Here is a 19,698-nt window from a genome sequence, read left to right on the forward strand (position 1 = left end):
TTGGGATACTTATGTTGTGCGCCACGAATGCGGCTTTACTTCTAAGTTCATCCATTAAAACCTTCCTCTTCATGTCTCCTGGTTTACTACACTGGCGACGAGAAGTAAGAACAGGATTCTGGATAGACATGCTTTAAAAAACCCAACTCCGGTAAGGAAACTTACATAGAGAACCCAGAAATGCCACTAGTTGGGAAAGTCGAGGCAGATGATGCAGGCATGGAGGACCGGCCCCAGTACACCAAAATAATGCACTATTTCTCTTGTGCGAACACCGTAGAGGGTGATGACCAACAAACGGTAATCCTTCTGACCGCTTGTGGAGCCCCGCGTTCGACATCATTCAGAGTTTGACTCATCCGGCAGCCCCGGACTCAAAAACCTTCACTTGGTGACGAACCACTGCGATCCGTAACTCCCGCGTTCCTGATTTAATACAGCCGGAAGAATCCTTGGGGAACCCGCAACGGAAGTCCTGACCTGGCTCAGGAAACTGGCGAAACACTGTGAGTATGGGTCATCCCTGCACGAGATGTTAAGGGAGCGATTGGTTTGTGGGATAAACGACGTCATGACATAGTAAGATCTGCTTGCAGAACCCGCCCTGGATCTTAAAATAGCCCGAGAACTGGCAAAGTGCCTGGAAAATGCCAGTAAAGGGGCCCAGGAACTTCCAGGTTCAATGCTGCAGTGTGATCAACATCGAATGACCCCAGCATACAAAAACTGGGCTCCCGGTAGAAAGCACTCCATTCACCACCCATTCACCACTCAGCCATCTCATGCAAAGGTCTGGGCTGACAGCCGCGAAACCCCAGAATTGTTTTTTCCTTAAATTTAGAGTACCCAATTCTTTTTCTTTTCTAATTAAGGGGTAATTTAGCCTGGCCAACTGACCCACCCTGCACATCTTTTTGGGTTGTGGGGTGAGACCCACGCAGGAAACCCCAGAAATGTTAGGGAAGCTTCCTTAGAAGGCTTTGGGGAGCAGTCGCAAGATACTGTACCTGCGGGCGAACGATATATCCAAGGTGAGCTTGCCAGAATTGGCAGGATACGTGTCGCCCAGGCCAGGGACTTTGAAATCCACCAATCCAAACAGGACAAATTGATGCAGCTAAACTGCATCACCACCCCCAAAGTTTCCCCAATCAAGAATGAACTCCGGGTCAACGGCCAGCGCCTGGCAATGGAAGTGGACACAGGAGCCACTGTCTCCATTATAGGGGGACAGACCTTCAGGCGCCTCTGAGTGGGCACCATGCCCCTGGGCCTGTGAGACACCAGGACCAGGTTGGCCACATACAAGGGGGAACCGATACAAATCGTAGGAACCACCATGACCCCAGTGGCCCATGAGCAAGAGACTGTCTGACTCTCCCAATAATCGTACAAGGACCAGGAACCAGTCTCCTGGGCAAAAACTGGCAGCAGAAAATCCAATTGGGCTGGCAGCAAATTTTTCAAAATGCGAACTGGCGCCTCTCCAAAAGTCATCGGGAAATATCCTGAGGTATTTCAGAAAGGCACAATCAAAGAAGCAAGGGCAAAAACAGGAGATCCTACCTAAGAACGTCAAAGCACGACTGCTTTAAACTGGGGCAGCTGGAGGGCCTTGGGATCACACGCCCAGTACAATGTGCGGAATGGGGTATGCCAGTAGTCCCGATACGAAAGCCAAAAAAGTTGATCCATCTTTGCGGAGACTATAAATTAACTGTCAACAGAGCCTCCCGCCTTGACCGGTACCACATGCTGCGTATCGAAGACCTCTACGCAAAACTGGATGGGGGCCACTGTCAAGTGAGAGTACCTTTAAGAAATGGATGTTTATCAAATAGCTGTAGTGGATGTACCTTTAAGAAATGGGTGTTTATCAAATAGCTGCAGTGATGTCAGTGTGTGGGTGGAGCTGAGCTGTGACTCTGCTTTTACTTTCGCTTTGAGCAAAAAGGCTGGTGTGCGTCTGTGTGGTTTAGATTTGTTTTCAGAGTTGAAGAAGCTGCAGTCACAGCAGGAAGGTGCATTGATCTCTCTCTGTTATCTAAAGACTGTCTCCAGATCATTTGAGGATTTCAAAGTAATACCTGTTTCTGTAAAGAATTTAAACCTGCTGTCTTTCTGTAAAAGGGGTCTTTTGGTCTTATGGATGTTGTTAGGAAAGTTACGAAGGGTTACTTATAGAATATTGTATCAGTGGGGATTATTGGTGTTGATAGTTGTTAAGATGTTTACTGTGGGTTTATAAAGTGTTAACTGGATTCATAAATAAACATGGTTTTGTTTTAAAAGTACTTTAGATCTCTGTTGCATCACACCTGTAATGTATGCCCTTGTGCCCCCCCAGAACCACAATCTATTAAAAGTCGTGGGCCAGGTGTTCTCTAAACCCTGGCCCATAACAGCCACACCTTTACCAAGCTGGATATGAGCCATGTGTACCTCCATCTGGTATTTGGTACGGCATCCAGAAAATATGTCTCCATCAACACCAATGGAGGTTTATACGAAAACACCCGCCCGCCTGCCTTTCAGAATCTCCTCGGCGTGCGCTATTTTCCAGCACGTAATGGAATATATCCTTCAAGAGTTGGCCAGGGTGGTAGTGTACCTGGATGATGTGTTAATCACAGGAGCCACCAATAAAGAACATCTGGCAAACTTGGAGGACGTCCTACACCGATTCTCCGACATGGGCGTCCGCCTCAAGTGGGAAAAGTGCGTGTTTCAAGCGGGTGAGGTAACATACCTCAGATACCGTGTGGATAAAGACGGCCTGCACCCTGTAGAGGACAAAGTGAAGGCCATAAATGGGGCACTAACCTTCAAAACACGACGGAATTGAAGATGTTCCTATTATGGGAAGTTCATCCCATACCTGGCCACCCTTCTGGCATCCCTGCCCGCATTGTTGAAGAAGAATCAGAAGTGGTTGCGCCAGGCACCTCAGGACAAAGCAGTCACGAAAGAGAAGCAACAGCTGCTATCGTCCAACATCTTAGCGCTCTACAATCCCACAGATCGCTGGTCCTAACATCGGTAATGGACTAAGTTACTTTAAACTTTGTGGACACCTTGCCAAGCAAAGGTCAAGACCAGGGAGGGAACTGTTAAAAAAAACACATGGACCATCTCAGGAGCAGGGAACCCTCGACTGCAGGAACTACTCTGGGTGGAGCAATGTCCTCAACATCCTTGGAAACTACTTCCAGACAGGAGACTCTGCCGATGTCAGACTCAAGAGTCATCCCCAAGAGGACAAAGACTTGGGCTCAGAAATAGACACTGAGGCGACGGAGGCCTCATTGTAGCTGGGGCGAGGGGGGGAATCTGGTCTTGGGGGGCGGGGGAGGGCTGTGATAACCCTCAAGAGGACCACGGGGATCACTCATCAATCTCCCCATGGGGGCTCATGGAGTATGGGTTTCCATGGTAATGATGATGTGGAGATGCCGGTGTTGGACTGTAAGAAGTCTTACAACACCAGGTTAAAGTCCAACAGGTTTGTTTTGAATCACTAGCTTTCGGAGCACTGCTCCTTCCTCGGGTGATGAAGGAGCAATGCTCCGAAATCTAGTGTTCGAAACAAACCTGTTGGACTTTAGCCTGGTGTTGTAAGACCTCTAAGGTAATGGGTGGAGGCCAGCCCAGGCGGAACTCGTTACCAAGCCTTTCAAATGCGGTCCCGGACCCCGACTGGGAATTCCATTAGTCCCCGGCTGGGACATTTGTGTTGTACGCTGTACCTTTGAATTCAGAATAAATCTGTTTAAATCTTGCTCTCTCCATCTCCTGGATTACTACAAGACTGTGTTTATGGTAAGTAATACTGACATCAAGCTGAAATAGGATTTGCATGCCCATTCACTAAATCGTGGCTCAGTTTTACTAAATATGTTAATATTACAGCAAAGTTTATTGCAGTTCAATGAAACAATGCAGTGAATTAAACACAGAGGCGAACGCTGACATATAGGGAAATATAAAACACAAGGTCAGAGAATGAAAATTAAATTTTCACATCTTAGACAAAGTTGTGAGTTAGAGAAACAGGAACTGGCAGCTGGAATAAGGGGGTCAGAGGGAGAAGGTCAGAGGGAGAGGGTCGGAGGGGGAGGTTCGAAGGGAGAGGGCTGGAGGGAGAGGTTCAGAGGCAGAGGGTCATTCGGAGAGGGCCAGAGGGACAGGGTCGGAGGGAGAGGGTCAGAGGGAGAGGGTCGGAGGGAGAGGGTGATAGGGAGAGGGTCAGAGGGAGAGGGTCGGAGGGAGAGGGTCAGAGGGAGAGGGTCGGAGGGAGAGGGTCAGAGGGAGAGGGTCAGAGGGAGGGGACTGGAGGGAGAGAGTCAGAGGGAGAGGGTCAGAGGGAGAGGGTCAGAGGGAGAGGGTCAGAGGGAGAGGGTCAGGTGGAGAGGGTCAGAGGGAGAGGGTCAGGTGGAGAGGGTCAGGTGGAGAGGGTCAGAAGGAGAGGGTCAGAGGGAGAGGGCTGTAGGGAGGGGGCCGTAGGGAGAGGATAGGAGAGTGCGGGTCATATGGAGAGGGTTGGAGAGGCGGGTCAGAGGGAGAGGGATGGAGGGGGCGGGTCAGAGGGCGAGGGCTGGAGGGGGTGGGTCAGAGGGAGAGGGATGGAGGGGGTGGGTCAGAGGGAGAGGGATGGAGGGGGTGGGTCAGAGGGAGAGGGATGGAGGGGGCGGGTAAGAGGGAGAGGGCTGGAGGGAGAGGGTCATCTTCAGGGATAAGAGGGCCGTTGGGGAGCAAGTGGATTCGGGTGGGGGGGGGGGGGGGGGGGGGGCGCTGTACACCCAGGCTACCAGGATGCCCTGAGGAGAAAGACTAACTATAATAATAATCTTTATTGTCACAAATAGGCTTACATTAACACTGCGGTGAAAATCTACTGTGAAAATCCCCTAGTCGCCACATTCCTGCGCCTGTTCGGGTACACAGAGGGAGAATTCAGAATGTCCAAATTACCTAACAAGCATGTCTTTTGGGATTTGTGTGAGAAAACCGGAGCACTCGGAGGAAACCCACGCAGACACGGGAAGAATGTGCAGACTGTGACCCAAACTGGGAATTAAACCTGGGATCCTGAAGCTGTGAAGCAACAGTGCTACCCACTGTGCTACCGTGCTGCCCCACAATATAGCTTACCCACCTCCCTGCTGTCTGTGGGGGCACAGCTTTCAGTCCCCCCCACTGGAATGGCCTCCAAATAGGCCCCATAAAGAGATCAATTCAGAAGGCACACCTTGGACAGGACATTGTGTTGTAACTATGGCCGAGGAGTTATGTGCGAGTCAGTGCTGTGTGGACAACGTGTTTATGTCACGGTCTGAGTTTATATCATGAGGGATGTCAGTTACCTGAAGAGACAGGAGAAGTTGGGATTGTTCCCCTTCACGCAGTTAAGGCAAGTATTAACAGAACTGTTCAAAACTTTGAAATAGGGGGAACTATTGGCAGGACTGCCAGTAAAGACAGATTTGGGATAAGTGTCCCCATAGTCCCAGGTGACCATCGGCTGTTTTCCCCTTTGACATGGAGAGCTGACTGGTGGTGATTTTACCTGAGGGTCACCACACCACAGGTGAGGGGCAAGGTTGAGTAGGCGGGGCCTTCATGAATAACCTCAGCCGGTACGGGGATTGACCCCGCACTGCTGGCCTCGCTCCGCATCACAAAGCAGCCATCTAGCCAACTGAGCTAAACCGACCCCCGACAGATTCAGGATAACTGCCAAGTGAATCAGGGGAATTGTCTTTTGCACAGTGCGTTGTTATAATCTGGAACATGCTGCCAGAACAGGCTGGGGAAAATTGAATCCAGAGGAATTTTCAAATGGGAATTGGATGAATACTTGAAAGTGAAAGATTTCCAGACTTTAGGAACGTGGAATTAATTGGATAGCTCTGCAAAAGAGCCAGCACAGTTCTGGTGGAGCGAATGGCCTCTCTCTGTATGGATCTCTTGACATAATTGTGTCGAGGCCGTGAACCTACGCAGTGTTTTTAGTAGGTCAATATGGGCAACCCATGGAAAGGTGGACCCTCACTCCTGTTGCAATTAAGGTTTGTATTTGAGTGTGCGTCCGAGAGAAAAATATCAGCCATGATTGAATGGAGGAACAGACTCGATGGGCAGAGTGGCCTAATTCTGCTCCTATGTCTTATGGTCTTATGCTGTCAGCTGAAGTCTTTTAACATTAAAGCATCGAATGGGAGTACACAGCAGCTACAGTTTCAGTATCCAAACCTCCACGAGAGAGATGAGACACTCTTTCCGCTGCAGAAAGCCGGATGACTCAGACAGCGAGGTGAGCTTACCCGAAACACCACACGTCCTATTCCCTTCAGGGCTCCTGATCTTTGCCTTCTCCATCAATTCATCCGACCAGTGGGGGTCCTGCATCGCCTTCATATCTGGAGCTTGTCGTTTGTAAATAACATGGGGCTGCGGATTGGCTTCTTCCCAGGAATGTCCCTCCAAAGGTTCAATAAAGTAATCTTGGCCCGACAATCGGAACACGCCTTTCTGAAAGTGCAAAAGAGTTTCACATAAGGTTTTCTCTTTCCAGAGGCACCTTCTCACAGAGCTGGGCAATAAAATGAATGACTTACCTTAATGTTCAGTGACTGTTGTAAATGATGCAGCAAGATCTCACAAAAACCATTATCCGGTATCCCAGAATCCGGAATGACCCCCAAACCGGCGGCATTCAAAGCCCGTGCCCTGGGAATAAAACTCTTTTGCGCTTTACTTTTCATAAACTGTTCGTAGATGCAATCCTAGGACCAAAATCCAACACACTTCCGGTCCCGAGCTTCCCGGATACCGGGTCCGCTACCTCTGGTGACACGTTCAGCTGCAAAGTACTTTGGCCAATTCACTAATTTAATATTCGCACAAAGTTCCATTTACCTACCATCCCAGTGCTCGCTGGCCGACACTCACAGTGGCTCAATATTAAAATTCTCATCCTTTTATTTTCCATATCCCTCCACAGCCATTGACTTCAGAAAGCAAAGTACTGTACACACCCCTGTCAGCATCAACGGGGCCGAGGTGGAGATTAAAGGTTAGCAGTTTCAAATTCCTAGGGGTACACATCTCCTAAAATCTGTCCTGGTCCACCCACGTCAACGCTGCCACCAAGAAAGCACAACAGCACCTATACTTCCTCAGGAAACTAAGGAAATTCGGCATGTCCACATTAACCCTGACCAACTTTTACAGATGCACCATAGAAAGCATCCTATCTGGATGCACCACAGCCTGGTATGGCAACTGCTCGGCCCAGGACCGCAAGAAACTTCAGAGAGTCGTGAACACCGCCCAGTCCATCACACGAACCTGCCTCCCATCCATTGACTCGATGGGCTAAGTGGCCTAATTCTGCTCCTATGTCTTATGGACTCCATCTACACCTCCCGCTGCCTGGGGAAAGTGGGCAGCATAATCAAAGACTCCTCCCACTCGATGTACTCACTCTTCCAAGTTCTTCCATCGGGAGATACAAAAGTCTAAGAACACGCACAAACAGCTTCTTCCCCACTGTTACCAGACTCCTAGTCCACCCTCTTATGGACTGACCTCATTAACACTGCACCCCTGTATGGTTCACCCGATGCCAGTGTCTATGTAGTTACATTGTGTATCTTGTGTTGCCCTATTATGTGTTTTCTTTTATTTCCTTTTCTTCCCATGTACTTAATGATCTGTTGAGCTGCTCGCAGAAAAATACTTTTCACTGTACCTCGGTACACGTGACAATAAACAAATCCGTCCAACTCTATCTCTGTAATCTCATTGACTCCAAAAAGGGACACCGGGCTTAGTTATTGGACTAATATTCCAGAGGCCTTGTGTAGTGTCTCAGAGAAATTTAAAGCCCACCATGGCGGAGGGCGGAATTTAAATTCAATAATAAATAAATCAAGAATAAAATCCTACTTGTACCCAATTCATTTTTCCCAATTAAGGGGCAATTTAGCGTGGCCAATCCACCTACCCTGCACATCTTTGGGTTGTGGGGGCGAAACCCACGCAGACATGGGGAGAATGTGCAAACTCCACACGGACAGTGACCCTGTGGCCGGGATCGAACCTGGGACCTCGGTGCCGTGAGGCAGCAGTGCTAACCACTGCGCCACCGTTCTGCCCCTTTCGTTAATAACTAAATTACTCTTGGAGATGGTCGTGTAGTGATTGTGTCACCGGAGAAGTAACCCGGAGGCCAAGGCTAATGATCTAGGGACACAGGTTTAAATCCCAGCAGGCCATAAGCTGTAGGAGCAGAAGTAGGCCAATCGGCCCATCGAGTCTGCTCCGCCATTCAATGAGATCATGACTGATCTGATGTGATAATCCTCAACACCACTTTCCTGCCTTGTCCCGATAACCCTTAACTCCCTTACTGATTAAAAATCTGCCTATCTTGAGCATACTTAACTTACCAGTTCTCTGCGGTAAAGAATTCTACAGATTCACTGCCCTCTGAGAGAAGAAATGTTTTCTCAGCTCTGTCTTAAATGGGTGACCCCCTTACTCTGAGATTTGGCCTCTGGTCCTAGATTCTCCCACATGGAGAAACATCCGCTCAGCTTCCATCCTGTCAAGCCCCTGAGATTCCTCTACGAATCAACAATTCGCCTCTCACTTTTCTCCATTGTTTACTTTCAATTTCATGCACCAATGCCTCCTAACAGCTTTTTGATTGACAGGTCAAGGCAGTTTCAAAGGGGACGATTAAGATTGTTTATTTTTATAGCTCTGAAGGACTCCATTAACTCAAGGGAGCAGGTGATTTTCCAACCGCAGTTCTTTTTATGAGGCTCTCTCTTTGTTCTCAAGTGCTTCCTAGAAAGAGCTGGTACAGCCCCCACACCTGCCAATCAAATGCCTTGAAGCAGCAATGGTATGTGAAATTAAATGTAAACAATGCAGTTCAAAGCTTTAGCCTTCTGGGCATAGAATCGGGCTTCAAAACATGAAAGAGCAATGAAATTCACTGTGAGAAAATGACTTCAAACGGTTTCCACCACCTTAAAGGGATTATGTTTACCTTCATCTCACAGATCTTTGAACTTGGCATAAACTGACAGACTGTTTAAAGGGTTTGGAATGCAGATGGGGAGATTTCCACTTTATTGTCAGAGAACTTTAATTTTTAGATACTGACTGACTGTTTAAAGGCTGCAGGAAAGACCCCTGATAGCACAAGTCCCCCTGACACCCATCTCGGTATCCTGAAGGCATTTTAAAAAGCGGTACTCACTTGCCACCCCTCGGAATGCAAGCTGCCAGGTTGGCACTGCCAAGGGCAGTGCCTGAAGGAGGAATGGGGGGACTAGGGAGATATGGCCGGGGGGGGGGGGGGGGGGGGGGGGGGGTGGTAGATCATGGAGAGGCTGAAGGTGAAGACTGGGGAGGTTGCTGAAGGTGAGGACTGGGGAGGTTGCTGAAGGTGAGGACTGGGGAGGTTGCTGAAGGCAGGGGGGGTGGGGGTGGGGGAGGTTGGCCTTGCCAGCGATTAGGGCGGGAAGAGGGCCTTCCCAGCAATGCATGGGGTCTGGATCAGAATTCTGATATCGGTGTGCCCTTAACATCTGAGGAGCAGGACCTGTGAGCGAGATGAGGCCCCAACCGTCTTATGTTCAGTGTGAACACCAGTGTGCCATTGAACGGCACTGAAAACCCAATCCTGGGAAAAATCGTTTCTAAGTGCCATTCAATTGGGTTGCTCTTCGCACCAGTGGGAATCATTCCAGTTTCCCTACAGGTCGGAGCACTTAATCGGCAAGCAGCAGAATCGCACTCCTGGCAAATGGAGTATAATGTGGGAAAATGCAAAATTGTCCATATTGGCAGGAAGAATTACTATCTAAATGGTGGGAGATTACAGAGCTCTGAATTGAAGAGAGATCTGGGTGCCCTAGTGCATGAATCACAAAAGGCTCCTAGTGTGCACAGTATTGGTCTCCTTATTTAAGCATGTAACTGTGTTAGAAACAGTTCAGATAAGGTTTACTAGTAGGAATGGGTGGGTTGTCTTCTGAGGAAAGGTTGGAGAGGCGAGGCTTGTATTCACTGGCGTTTAGAAGAGTACGGTCCTGAGACGTTTCAGCAGGATGGATGTGGAGGGAATGTTTCCTTTGGTGATAGAATCTAGAACTAGGGGTCACAGTTTGTTATAACCTGCCTGCTTAGCACTGCCTGGGGACTAATGGCAATCCCACAGTCCTTTGGGAGTATGAGCTTCCCCAGTGAGGGGGGCGGAGAAATCATTAGCAGATTCCCTGCATAAATAAAGCTGGCCAGTTTGCAATCGGCTAGAGGAGAGTCAGCAGCAAGGGGGTTGCTGCTGCTGTATATATTTATATGTTATTGTAAATAAATGTTATTTCTTTCTATCCTTCAACTCGCGCTGGATTCTTCGTGGCCTTCACAAAACTGGTTAAAAATAAGGGGTCACCCAGATGGACAGCATGGTAGCATGGTGGTTAGCACAATTGCTTCACAGCTCCAGGGTCCCAGGTTCGATTCCGGCTTGGGCCTCTGTCTGTGCGGAGTCTGCACATTCTCCCCGTGTGTGCGTGGGTTTCCTCCGGGTGCTCCGGTTTCCTCCCACAATCCAAAGATGTGCAGGTTAGGTGGATTGGCCATAATAAATTGCCCTTAGTATCCAAAATTGCCCTTAGTGTTGGGTGGGGTTACTGGGTTATGGGGATAGGGTGGAGGTGTGGACTTGGGTAGGGTGCTCTTTCAAAGAGCCGGTGCAGACTCGATGGGCCGAATGGCTTCCTTCTGCACTGTAAATTCTATGATTCTATGACAGAGGTAAGGCGAACTCTGTCCTCCGAGGGTGTTGCGTGTCTGGAATTCTCTTTCTTCAAAGGTAGTGGGAGTAAGATCTTTGAATATTTTAAGGCAGGGTTTGATAGACCCTTGATTAACAATGTTAATGTTGCCTGGTATGGAGGGAAGATCTTATGAGGAAAGGCTGAGGGACTTGAGGCTGTTTTCGTTAGAGAGAAGAAGGTTTAGAGGTGACTTAATTGAGGCATACAAGATGATCAGAGGATTGGATAGGGTGGACAGTGAGAGCCTTTTTCCTCAGATGGTGATGTCTAGCACGAGGGGACATAGCTTTAAATTGAGGGGAGATAGATATAAGACAGATGTCAGAGGTAGGTTCTTTACTCAGAGAGTAGTAAGGGCGTGGAATGCCCTGCCTGCAACAGTAGTGGACTCGCCAACACTAAGGGCATTCAAACAGTCATTGGATGGACATATGGACGATAAGGGAATATTGTAGATGGGCTTTAGAGTGGTTACACAGGTCGGCGCAACATCGAGGGCCGAAGGGCCTGTACTGCGCTGTAATGTTCTATGTTCTAACAAGGGAGTGAAAGGTTATCGGGGGTGGCCAGGAATGTGGCGTTGAGGTTACACTCAGATCAGCCATGATCTTACAGAGGTTTGAGGGGCCGAGTGGCCTACTGCTGCTCCTAATTCATATTTGGAATGGTTTCTGTGGTTGAATTTGGCTCAGAGGTCAGTCGACAGACAGTGGATGATCTGGGCTTGGCTGATTCCATGCCTCTACTTCGGCATTTAGCGAGTGAAAATATCATAAAAAGAACACAGAGACACTGGAGAAGGTGCACAAAGAATTTGCAAGGATATTGATGTGTTGGGTGTTCTGGATCACATACAGGTCACCAACACTTGAAGTAGTGCAACACTATTTTATTAAAAGGTTAACTATTTAAACATACTTGAACTGTGGGTTAACACGATACAAGCTTTAAATAAAGACCTTTGCCTTGTCCTAACCAGTCGATGCACTCAGCACATGGTGAATGTCTGTGTTGCAGGCTGTGAGCTCTGTCCTCCTAGCTAGCTGCGACTCGAATGAGCGGGAACTCTGATGTCCCCTGTCTTTATAGTGCGTGTGCTCTCACTGGTGATTGGCTGCGGTGTTGTGTATGTTGATTGGTCCCACTGTGTGTCCATCAGTGTGTGTCTGCACCATGATATACTGGTGTATATTATGACAGATATTACCGGAATTGTACACATCAGGAAGAATTGAACAGGTTGGGGCCCTTTTAAGGTAAGACAGAGTTAACTGAGCTGATGGAGGTCTTCAAGACTAGGATTCAAGGGGTAGACCAACATGAGGAGATCAAATCCAGGGGCCATAAATGAAACACAGTCACTAATAAGTTTAATAAAAAGTTCAGGAGAAACCTCTTTCTCCAGGGAGTGATTAGAATGTGAAGGTTGTTCAAATCAGTTAAGACGGATAACATAGATTTGTTTATGGGAATGCTTGATAAAATATGAGAGAAAACAATAGAAGGGTATGTTGATGGGGTGAGGTGAAGGGGGAGAGGAGACGCGGGTGGAGTGCATCAGCATGGACCAGTCGGGCCGAATGGCCTGTTTCCGTGTTACAAATACTTTGTGGAATGCTATATGTTGCGAATGTACGATGTGTACTGAGAGCCATCTCAAAGAGAGGCACCTTTAATTGCTTTTGAAATAGAATCACGGGTGGAATTTTCCAGCTCTTCCCAACAGCGGGATCTTCCAGTCATGCTGAAGACAGCACCCCCTCCCACCACCCCCCCCCCCCCCCCACCCCCCGCCCCCCGCGGCCGGTTCCCCGGCAGCGGGATGGGCGAACCATGCAAAACGCCCCAGACATCAGCGGGATCACAAGACCCCGCCGGCAGCCAATGGCAAGCTGTCAGACAATGGAAGTCTGGGATGTCCCGTCCATACAGTGTTCGGAGCACAGGAGACCATTCAGCCCTCTTTGTCTGGGCTAGCTCTCTGCAAAGGTCTCTCGTGCAGTCCTACCTCCTGGCTCTTTTCTTCGTAGTGCTGGGTTGGGATTCTCTGTCCCGCCAGCCCAGTATTCCGGCATGGCACGCACCCCCACGCCCCCCCCCCCCCCACTGGCAGCGGGATTCTCCGTTCCCGCAGCCGGCCAATAGGGTTTCCCATTGTGGGCCACCCCCACGCCATCGGAAAACCCGCGGGTGTGGGCGCGGGGCGGATGGTCCCGCCGACGGAGAATCCCGCAATTGATATCTTTTATCTGCAGATAATTACCCAATTCTCTTTTGAAAGCAATGATTGAAACTGCTTCCACCACCTTCTCGGGCAGTCCATTCCAGGTTTGAACTTTCCCTCATGTCGCTTTTGGGTTTTTTGGCCAATCAGCTTAAATCAGAATCCTCTGAATTTTGATCCTCCCACTAATGGGAACAGACTCTCCCTAATTACGTCCAACCCCTTCACGATTTTGAGTGCCTCTATCAAACCTTCTCTTCTTTAAGGGAGCTATGTAATGAAATACAGCCAAGTTTATAAATTAAGGTCAAAATCAAACCACTGATGCCGCCTGATCAGTTGAATACTTCCAGAATTTTCAATTCTTATTACAAATCGGTAGCACGGTGGCTTCACAGCGCCAGGGATCCGGTTCGATCCCGGCTTGGGTCACTATCTGCGCGGAGTCTGACGTTCTCCCCGTGTCTGCGTGGGTTTCCTCCCACAAGCCCCGAAAGACGTGCTGTTCGGTGAATTAGGTGAATTCTGAATTCTCCCCTGTGTACCCGAACAGGCGCCGGAATGTGGCGATGAGGGAATTTTCACAGTAACTTCATTGATGTAAGCCGAATTGTGACACTAATAAAGATTATTATTAAATCAGGGTAATGCATTTGACTTTTCCCAATCATGGCCGGGATTCTCCGCCGGCGGGATTCTCCATTATGCCGGCGCCCGGGGGTTTCCCGATGGCGCGGGGCTGCCCCACACTGGGAACCCCATTGACCAGCCGACGTAACGGAGAATCCCGCTGGCGGGTCGGGGCAGAAATGTGGCGGGGCGGGCGGAGAATCCAGCTCCATGCCTTTATTACTTTTAGACTCGACTATTTCAACGACCCACCTTGCATCCTTTCCGGATTTGAGCTCATCCATTGTTGCCCCTCGCCTCTCATTAAGACCCATACAAGCAGCATCACTGAAACACACCATCTGACCCTTACCTCAATGCTATTTGTGGGAGTTTGCTGTGTGTAGATTGGCTGCTGCTTCTCCTACCTTACAGAAGTGTGTATTTAATTTGCCAAAAACTGCTTTGGGGGCATGGTGAGGTCGTTGAAAAATCCAATCCAAACGCAAGATTTCATTTTCATTCAGCAAAAAATGGTTTACCGGCCCATTGTCACTTTAACTGATTCGCAGCTCCACAAAGCACCTTATCATATCCAATCTGCTTGCTTGACTCACACAGAGGAGGCATCTCCACAACACAGAGGAGGGTAGGTGTCAGCAGCCTGACTTATACTCTAAACACAAGGCAGACTTTATTGGCTCCAGAGACACATTTCACTGAGCTGGAGCCAGTTCAACAATGCTCCAAGATTTCTGTGAAGCCATAATTGGATCAGGAACTGCAGTTTGTGCGAGATTCACAGGCTTGATTGAGTAAGTCCCAAACCGTACCCTGCGCATGCCAAGATAATGCTGCTCGAGCTACCCTTCACTCTGCAGGCAAGATCATCTTCATTCCCTCCTTGTTGGTACAATGAAGATATCGGCAGCCGTTTGATCAGAAAGGCGAAAAAGTAAAACAAAGTTACAAGTCTGAAATTAAAATTGGAAGCTTTCTAAACGCACAGGGGCTGGTTTAGCACAGGGCTAAAGAGCTGGCTTTTAAAGCAGACCAAGGCAGGCCAGCAGCAATTCCGTTCAGCCTCCCCGAACAGGCACCGGAATGTGGCGACTAGGGGCTTTTCACAGTAACTTCATTTGAAGCCTACTTGTGACAATAAGCGATTTTCATTTTCATTTCATTCAACATCTGGAAAAGTAAAGGAATCAGGGTGTGAACCATTCACTGGGGCCGGGACAGAAAGCAGAAGCTCTGTTACAGCATCAGATTTGAATAAAAAGGGTAAGGGAGAGAAGGACCAGGAGTGAAGGATTTGCTGACTATTTCTCACAGGATCTTAAAGAAGGAACTTGCATTTAGCACTTTCCATGATCTCAAAACACCTCACAGCCAATGAAGTACTTCTCAAGTGCAGTCACTGTTGCAACGTAGGATACAAGGAGGAAAGACAGCAAGCAATTTATGCACAGCAAGATCCCAACAGCAATGCAACAATGACCACATTTTTTTCCAATTAAGTTGGTTGAGCATTGGGCGGCACGGTGGTGCAGTGGTTAGCACTGTTGCCTACGGCACTGAGGACCCAGGTTCGATCCCGGCCCTGGGTCACTGTCCGTGTGGAGTTTGCACATTCTCCCCATGCCTGCGTGGGTTTCACCCCCACACAATCCAAAGATGTGTAGGGTAGGTGGATTGGCCACGCTAAATTGCCCCTTAATTGGAAAAAACAATAATTGGGTACTCCAAATTTATTTTTAAAAGTTGGTTGCGCATTCAAATATTGGCCAGGACACCAAAGTGAACTCCTTTGCTCCTCCTCAATATAGTACCATGGGATCTTTTGCACAACCTGAGAGTGGCTTAGCGTCACATCTAATAGTACAGCACTCCCTCAGTACTGGCACCAGGAGTGTCTGCATGGATTACGGGATCAAGTCTCTGGAGTAGGAATCGAACCCACGACCTTCTGAATAAGTGACGAGGAGCGCTCCCCACCTGAAATCATGGCCAATATTAAATATGAACATTGAATGAAGAGCATCACCAGGCTTACCTTTCTTCATCCATCCAAATAAAAACCCTGAAATCCCCATTGCGTCATCCAATATTTCCTTGAGCAATTCCACAGAGTTTGCCTTCTTTGTTCTTTCTTCCATGTTCTCATTATTCCGCGAAATAGGATTGGCATCTCATAAACTCCCACATCCAACTACCCCACCCGGTCAAACAGCCTTTATTCCCCCATCTCTAATATTTTTATAACTGAGAATCAGAAGTGATTTTGCTGCCCTTATGATTCTTCTCCTGTTTGTTTTGCTCTCAGCAGCTTTTAAGGGACTAATCTTTTTTTAATATAAATTTAGAGTGCCCAATTCATTTTTTCCAATCAAGGGGCAATTTAGCGTGGCCAATCCACCTACCCTGCACATCTTTGGGTTATGGGGGCGAAACCCACGCAGACACGGGGAGAATGTGCAAACTCCACACGGACAGTGACCCAGGGCCGGGATCGAACCTGGGACCTCGGCGCCGTGAGGCAGCTGTGCTAACCACTGCGCCACCGTGCTGCCCAGGAGAATAATCTTTATGTTTCTAAGACTCCAGGACAATGCTGGAGAGTTGGAAATCTAATGTGAAGGTGTTCCTGAAGCTAATCTTAAACTTGCCACTTGAATCTGTGTCCCAGAATTTGACTTCCACAATTTGTAGTAATTTTCTGTGTATATCTTTATAGGAGGCCCTCTAGCTTACCTCCTTTGCGTCGCGTGAAGCCCAGGAATCTCCAGTCACCAAGGGACAACTGGAAGCTTTACAAGGCAGGTAATACAGTCATAGAGTTACAGGATGATACAATGCAAAAGGAGGACATTGAGCCCATCAAAGCCAGGAATTAAAAGTCTAATGATGAGCATGAAACCATTGCCGATTGTCATAAAAAGCCATCTGGTTCACTAATGTCCTTCAGCGAATGAAATCTGCCGTCCTTACCCGGTCTGGCCTATATGTGACTCCAGACTCACACAGCGATGCGGTTGACTCTGAACTGCCCCCCCCCCCTGAAATGGCCCAACAACCACTCAGTTCAAGGGCAATTAGGGATGGGCCACAAAGGCTGTCCCAGCCCAGCGACGCCCACATCCCAAGACCAAATAAAAAACGCCAGTGTCAGGTCTTTGACAGAGCTACCAACTAATCCCAATTTCCTGCTCTTCCCCCACATCGCTGTATATGTTTTCCCTTTCAACTATTTAACCAATTCCCTTTTGAAGCTTATGATCATAAATCTGCTTCCACAGCCTTTTGGATAGTACCTTCCAGATCACAAGAATTCACTGTGTAAAACATATTTGTTCATGTAGCCTCTGATTCTTTCACCAATCGTCGTTAATTTAATCCGTGTTCTCCAATTCTTGAACTTTTATCCACTAGAAACAGTTTATCCTTATTCACCCTGTCAAAACCTTTCATGATTTTGAACATATAATAAGCTTTAAATTCTAAAAATAGGGCAGCACGGTGGCGCAGTGGTTAGCACTGCTGCCTCACGGCGCTGAGGACCCGGGTTCGATCCCGGCCCCGGATCACTGTGCGTGTGGAGTTTGCACATTCTCCCCGTGTCTACGTGGGTCTTACCCCCACAACCCAAAATGATGTGCAGGGTAGGTGGATTGGCCACCCTAAATTGCCCCTTTATTAGAAAAAAAACAATTGGGTACTCACATTTTAAAAAAAATCTAGATGAACAATGCTGGACAGCATCCCAAAATATTACATCATAAAATCATAGAATTTACATTGCAGAAGGAGGCCTTTCGGCCCATCGAGTGCACCGGCCCTTACAAAGAACATCCTACTGAAGCCCACGTATCTACCGTGGGCAGCACGGTAGCACATGTGGCTAGCGCTGTGACTTCACAGTGCCAGGGTCCCAGGTTCGATTCCCTGCTGGGTCACTGTCTGTGGGAGTCCACATGTTCTCCCTGTGCCTACATATGTTATGGGGATAGGGTGGAAGTGAGGGCTTAAATGGGTCGGTGCAGACCTGATGGTCCAAATGGCCTCCTTCTGCATTCTATGTTCCACCCAGTAATCCCCACAACATTTGTTGGACACTAAGGGCAATTTATCATGGCCAATCCACCTAACCCGCACATCTTTGGACTGTGGGAGGAAACCGGAGCACCCGGAGGAAATCCACGCAGACACGGAGAACATGCAGACTCCGCACAGACAGTGACCCAGTGGGGAATCGAACCTGGGACCCTGGAGCTGTGAAGCATCTGTGCTAACCACTATGCTACATGATATTTACAGTACAGAAACAGGCCTTACACTCAACGAGTCCATAACATCATTTATACTGCCCATCTTCTTGTTACCCTTCTTATAACTCCATCAACGTATCCTTCTATTCCCCCACTTGCGTTTATCTGCTCTAATCATAGAATTTACAGTGCAGAAGGAGGCCATTCGGCCCATCGAGTACACCCCACCCAAGGTCCACACCTCCACCCTATCCCCATAACCCAGTAACCCCACCCAACACTAAGGGCAATTTTGGACACTAAGGGCAATTTATCATGGCCAATCCACCTAACCTGCACATCTTTGGACTGTGGGAGGAAACCGGAGCACCCGGAGGAAACCCTCGCAGACACGGGGAAAACGTGCAGACTCCGCACAGACAGTGACCCAAGCCGGGAATCGAACCTGGGACCCTGGAGCTGTGAAGCAATTGTGCTATCCACTGTGCTACCGTGCTGGGCAAATCCATTTGTGTTATTTGTCTCACCCCTCCCTGGGTTGGTGGGTTCCATACTCTAAGCACTCTCTGGCTCAATTTCCAATCGGATTTATTAGTAATTATCTAATATTTATGGCCAGGTTTTGATCAAAACTGAAAACACCTACTCCACGTCTACCCTCTAAAACTCTTTTCATAACCTTAAAGCCCTCTATCAGGTTACCCCTCAGCTTTCACCTTCTTAGTGATAAGTGCCCCAGGCTGTTGGGCCTTTCTGATAGTTTTAACCTCTCAGTTCCAATAACATGAGCCCTTCTTTTTCATTCCTGCTGCGCTTTTCCAGTACTTCTTTTATCAACTTCTCACCTAGAGTTAGCACATGCTGCAGAGTGGATTTACGTCTCCAATCCATCAGCTCTAAGAAATAGCTCTTTGGAAACACTAGGCAATTTTCTGCTCCCTTTCTTTCAGCTAGAATGTGAATATCTTCAGGTGTTCAAAATAAATTACGATTGAAATTCAGCTATTTCTAAATCGAAAGAACATGTTTCAACTGCATGAAAGCACTTTAATCCATTGAATGAAACAGATTAAGTCACTTGTTGAATCTTGTTGCTATCTACCGGGTGGCAGGGCGGCACAGTGGTTAGCACCGCTGCCTCACAGTGCCAGGGAGCCGGGTTCAATTCCGGCCTCGGACGACTGTCGGTGTGGAGTTTGCACCTTCTCCCCGTGTCTGCGTGTGATTCCTCCGGGTGCTCCGATTTCCTCCCACAGTCCAAAGATGGACAGATTAGGTGGATTGGCCATGCTAAAATTGAACGATAGTGTCCAAGTATGTGTGGGTTAGGTGGTGTTACGGGGGGGTGTAGGACTAGGTAGGATGCTCTTTCAGAGGGTCAGTGCAGACCCGATGGGCCGGATGGTCTCATTCTGCACTGTAGGGATTCTATGGTTCCATCTGCAATAAAATTAGCATTCAAGTGCAAGAAATGTGACACAACGTAACTGTGCTGAGTTTATTTGTGGGCGCAATTATCTAAATAGTATTTAACTCTTTGTCTCCTGGGTAGGAACTGTGTTCCAGTGTCTTAATATGGTTTTGGAAATTCAATCTGCAATGTTAAAGTAAGTCGAGCTTCCCATCTGTATTACTGGCTGCCAGCCGCAGAATCTCAGCATCTATTAAAGGTGCTGCCACTCGGTGACCCAATAACATTGTGGCATCATTGGAAGTTCATTCATTCTCATGACAGGAA

The 19,698-nt window shown here is 48.2% G+C and overlaps 1 protein-coding gene across 1 annotated transcript in view; it reads right to left on the reverse strand.

Annotated features, from left to right (window-relative positions):
• LOC140387312 (uncharacterized) overlaps positions 1–19,698 on the reverse strand; it is a 404,134-nt gene that overhangs the window by 379,154 nt on the left and 5,282 nt on the right. The window contains exon 3 of the mRNA XM_072470241.1: positions 6,324–6,531. Coding sequence (XP_072326342.1) covers positions 6,324–6,531 — 208 coding nt within the window. The remainder of the gene's footprint in view (positions 1–6,323; positions 6,532–19,698) is intronic.

This window comes from Scyliorhinus torazame, chromosome 12, assembly GCF_047496885.1.
Source record: "Scyliorhinus torazame isolate Kashiwa2021f chromosome 12, sScyTor2.1, whole genome shotgun sequence".
Classification (NCBI taxonomy): Eukaryota; Metazoa; Chordata; class Chondrichthyes; order Carcharhiniformes; family Scyliorhinidae; genus Scyliorhinus; species Scyliorhinus torazame.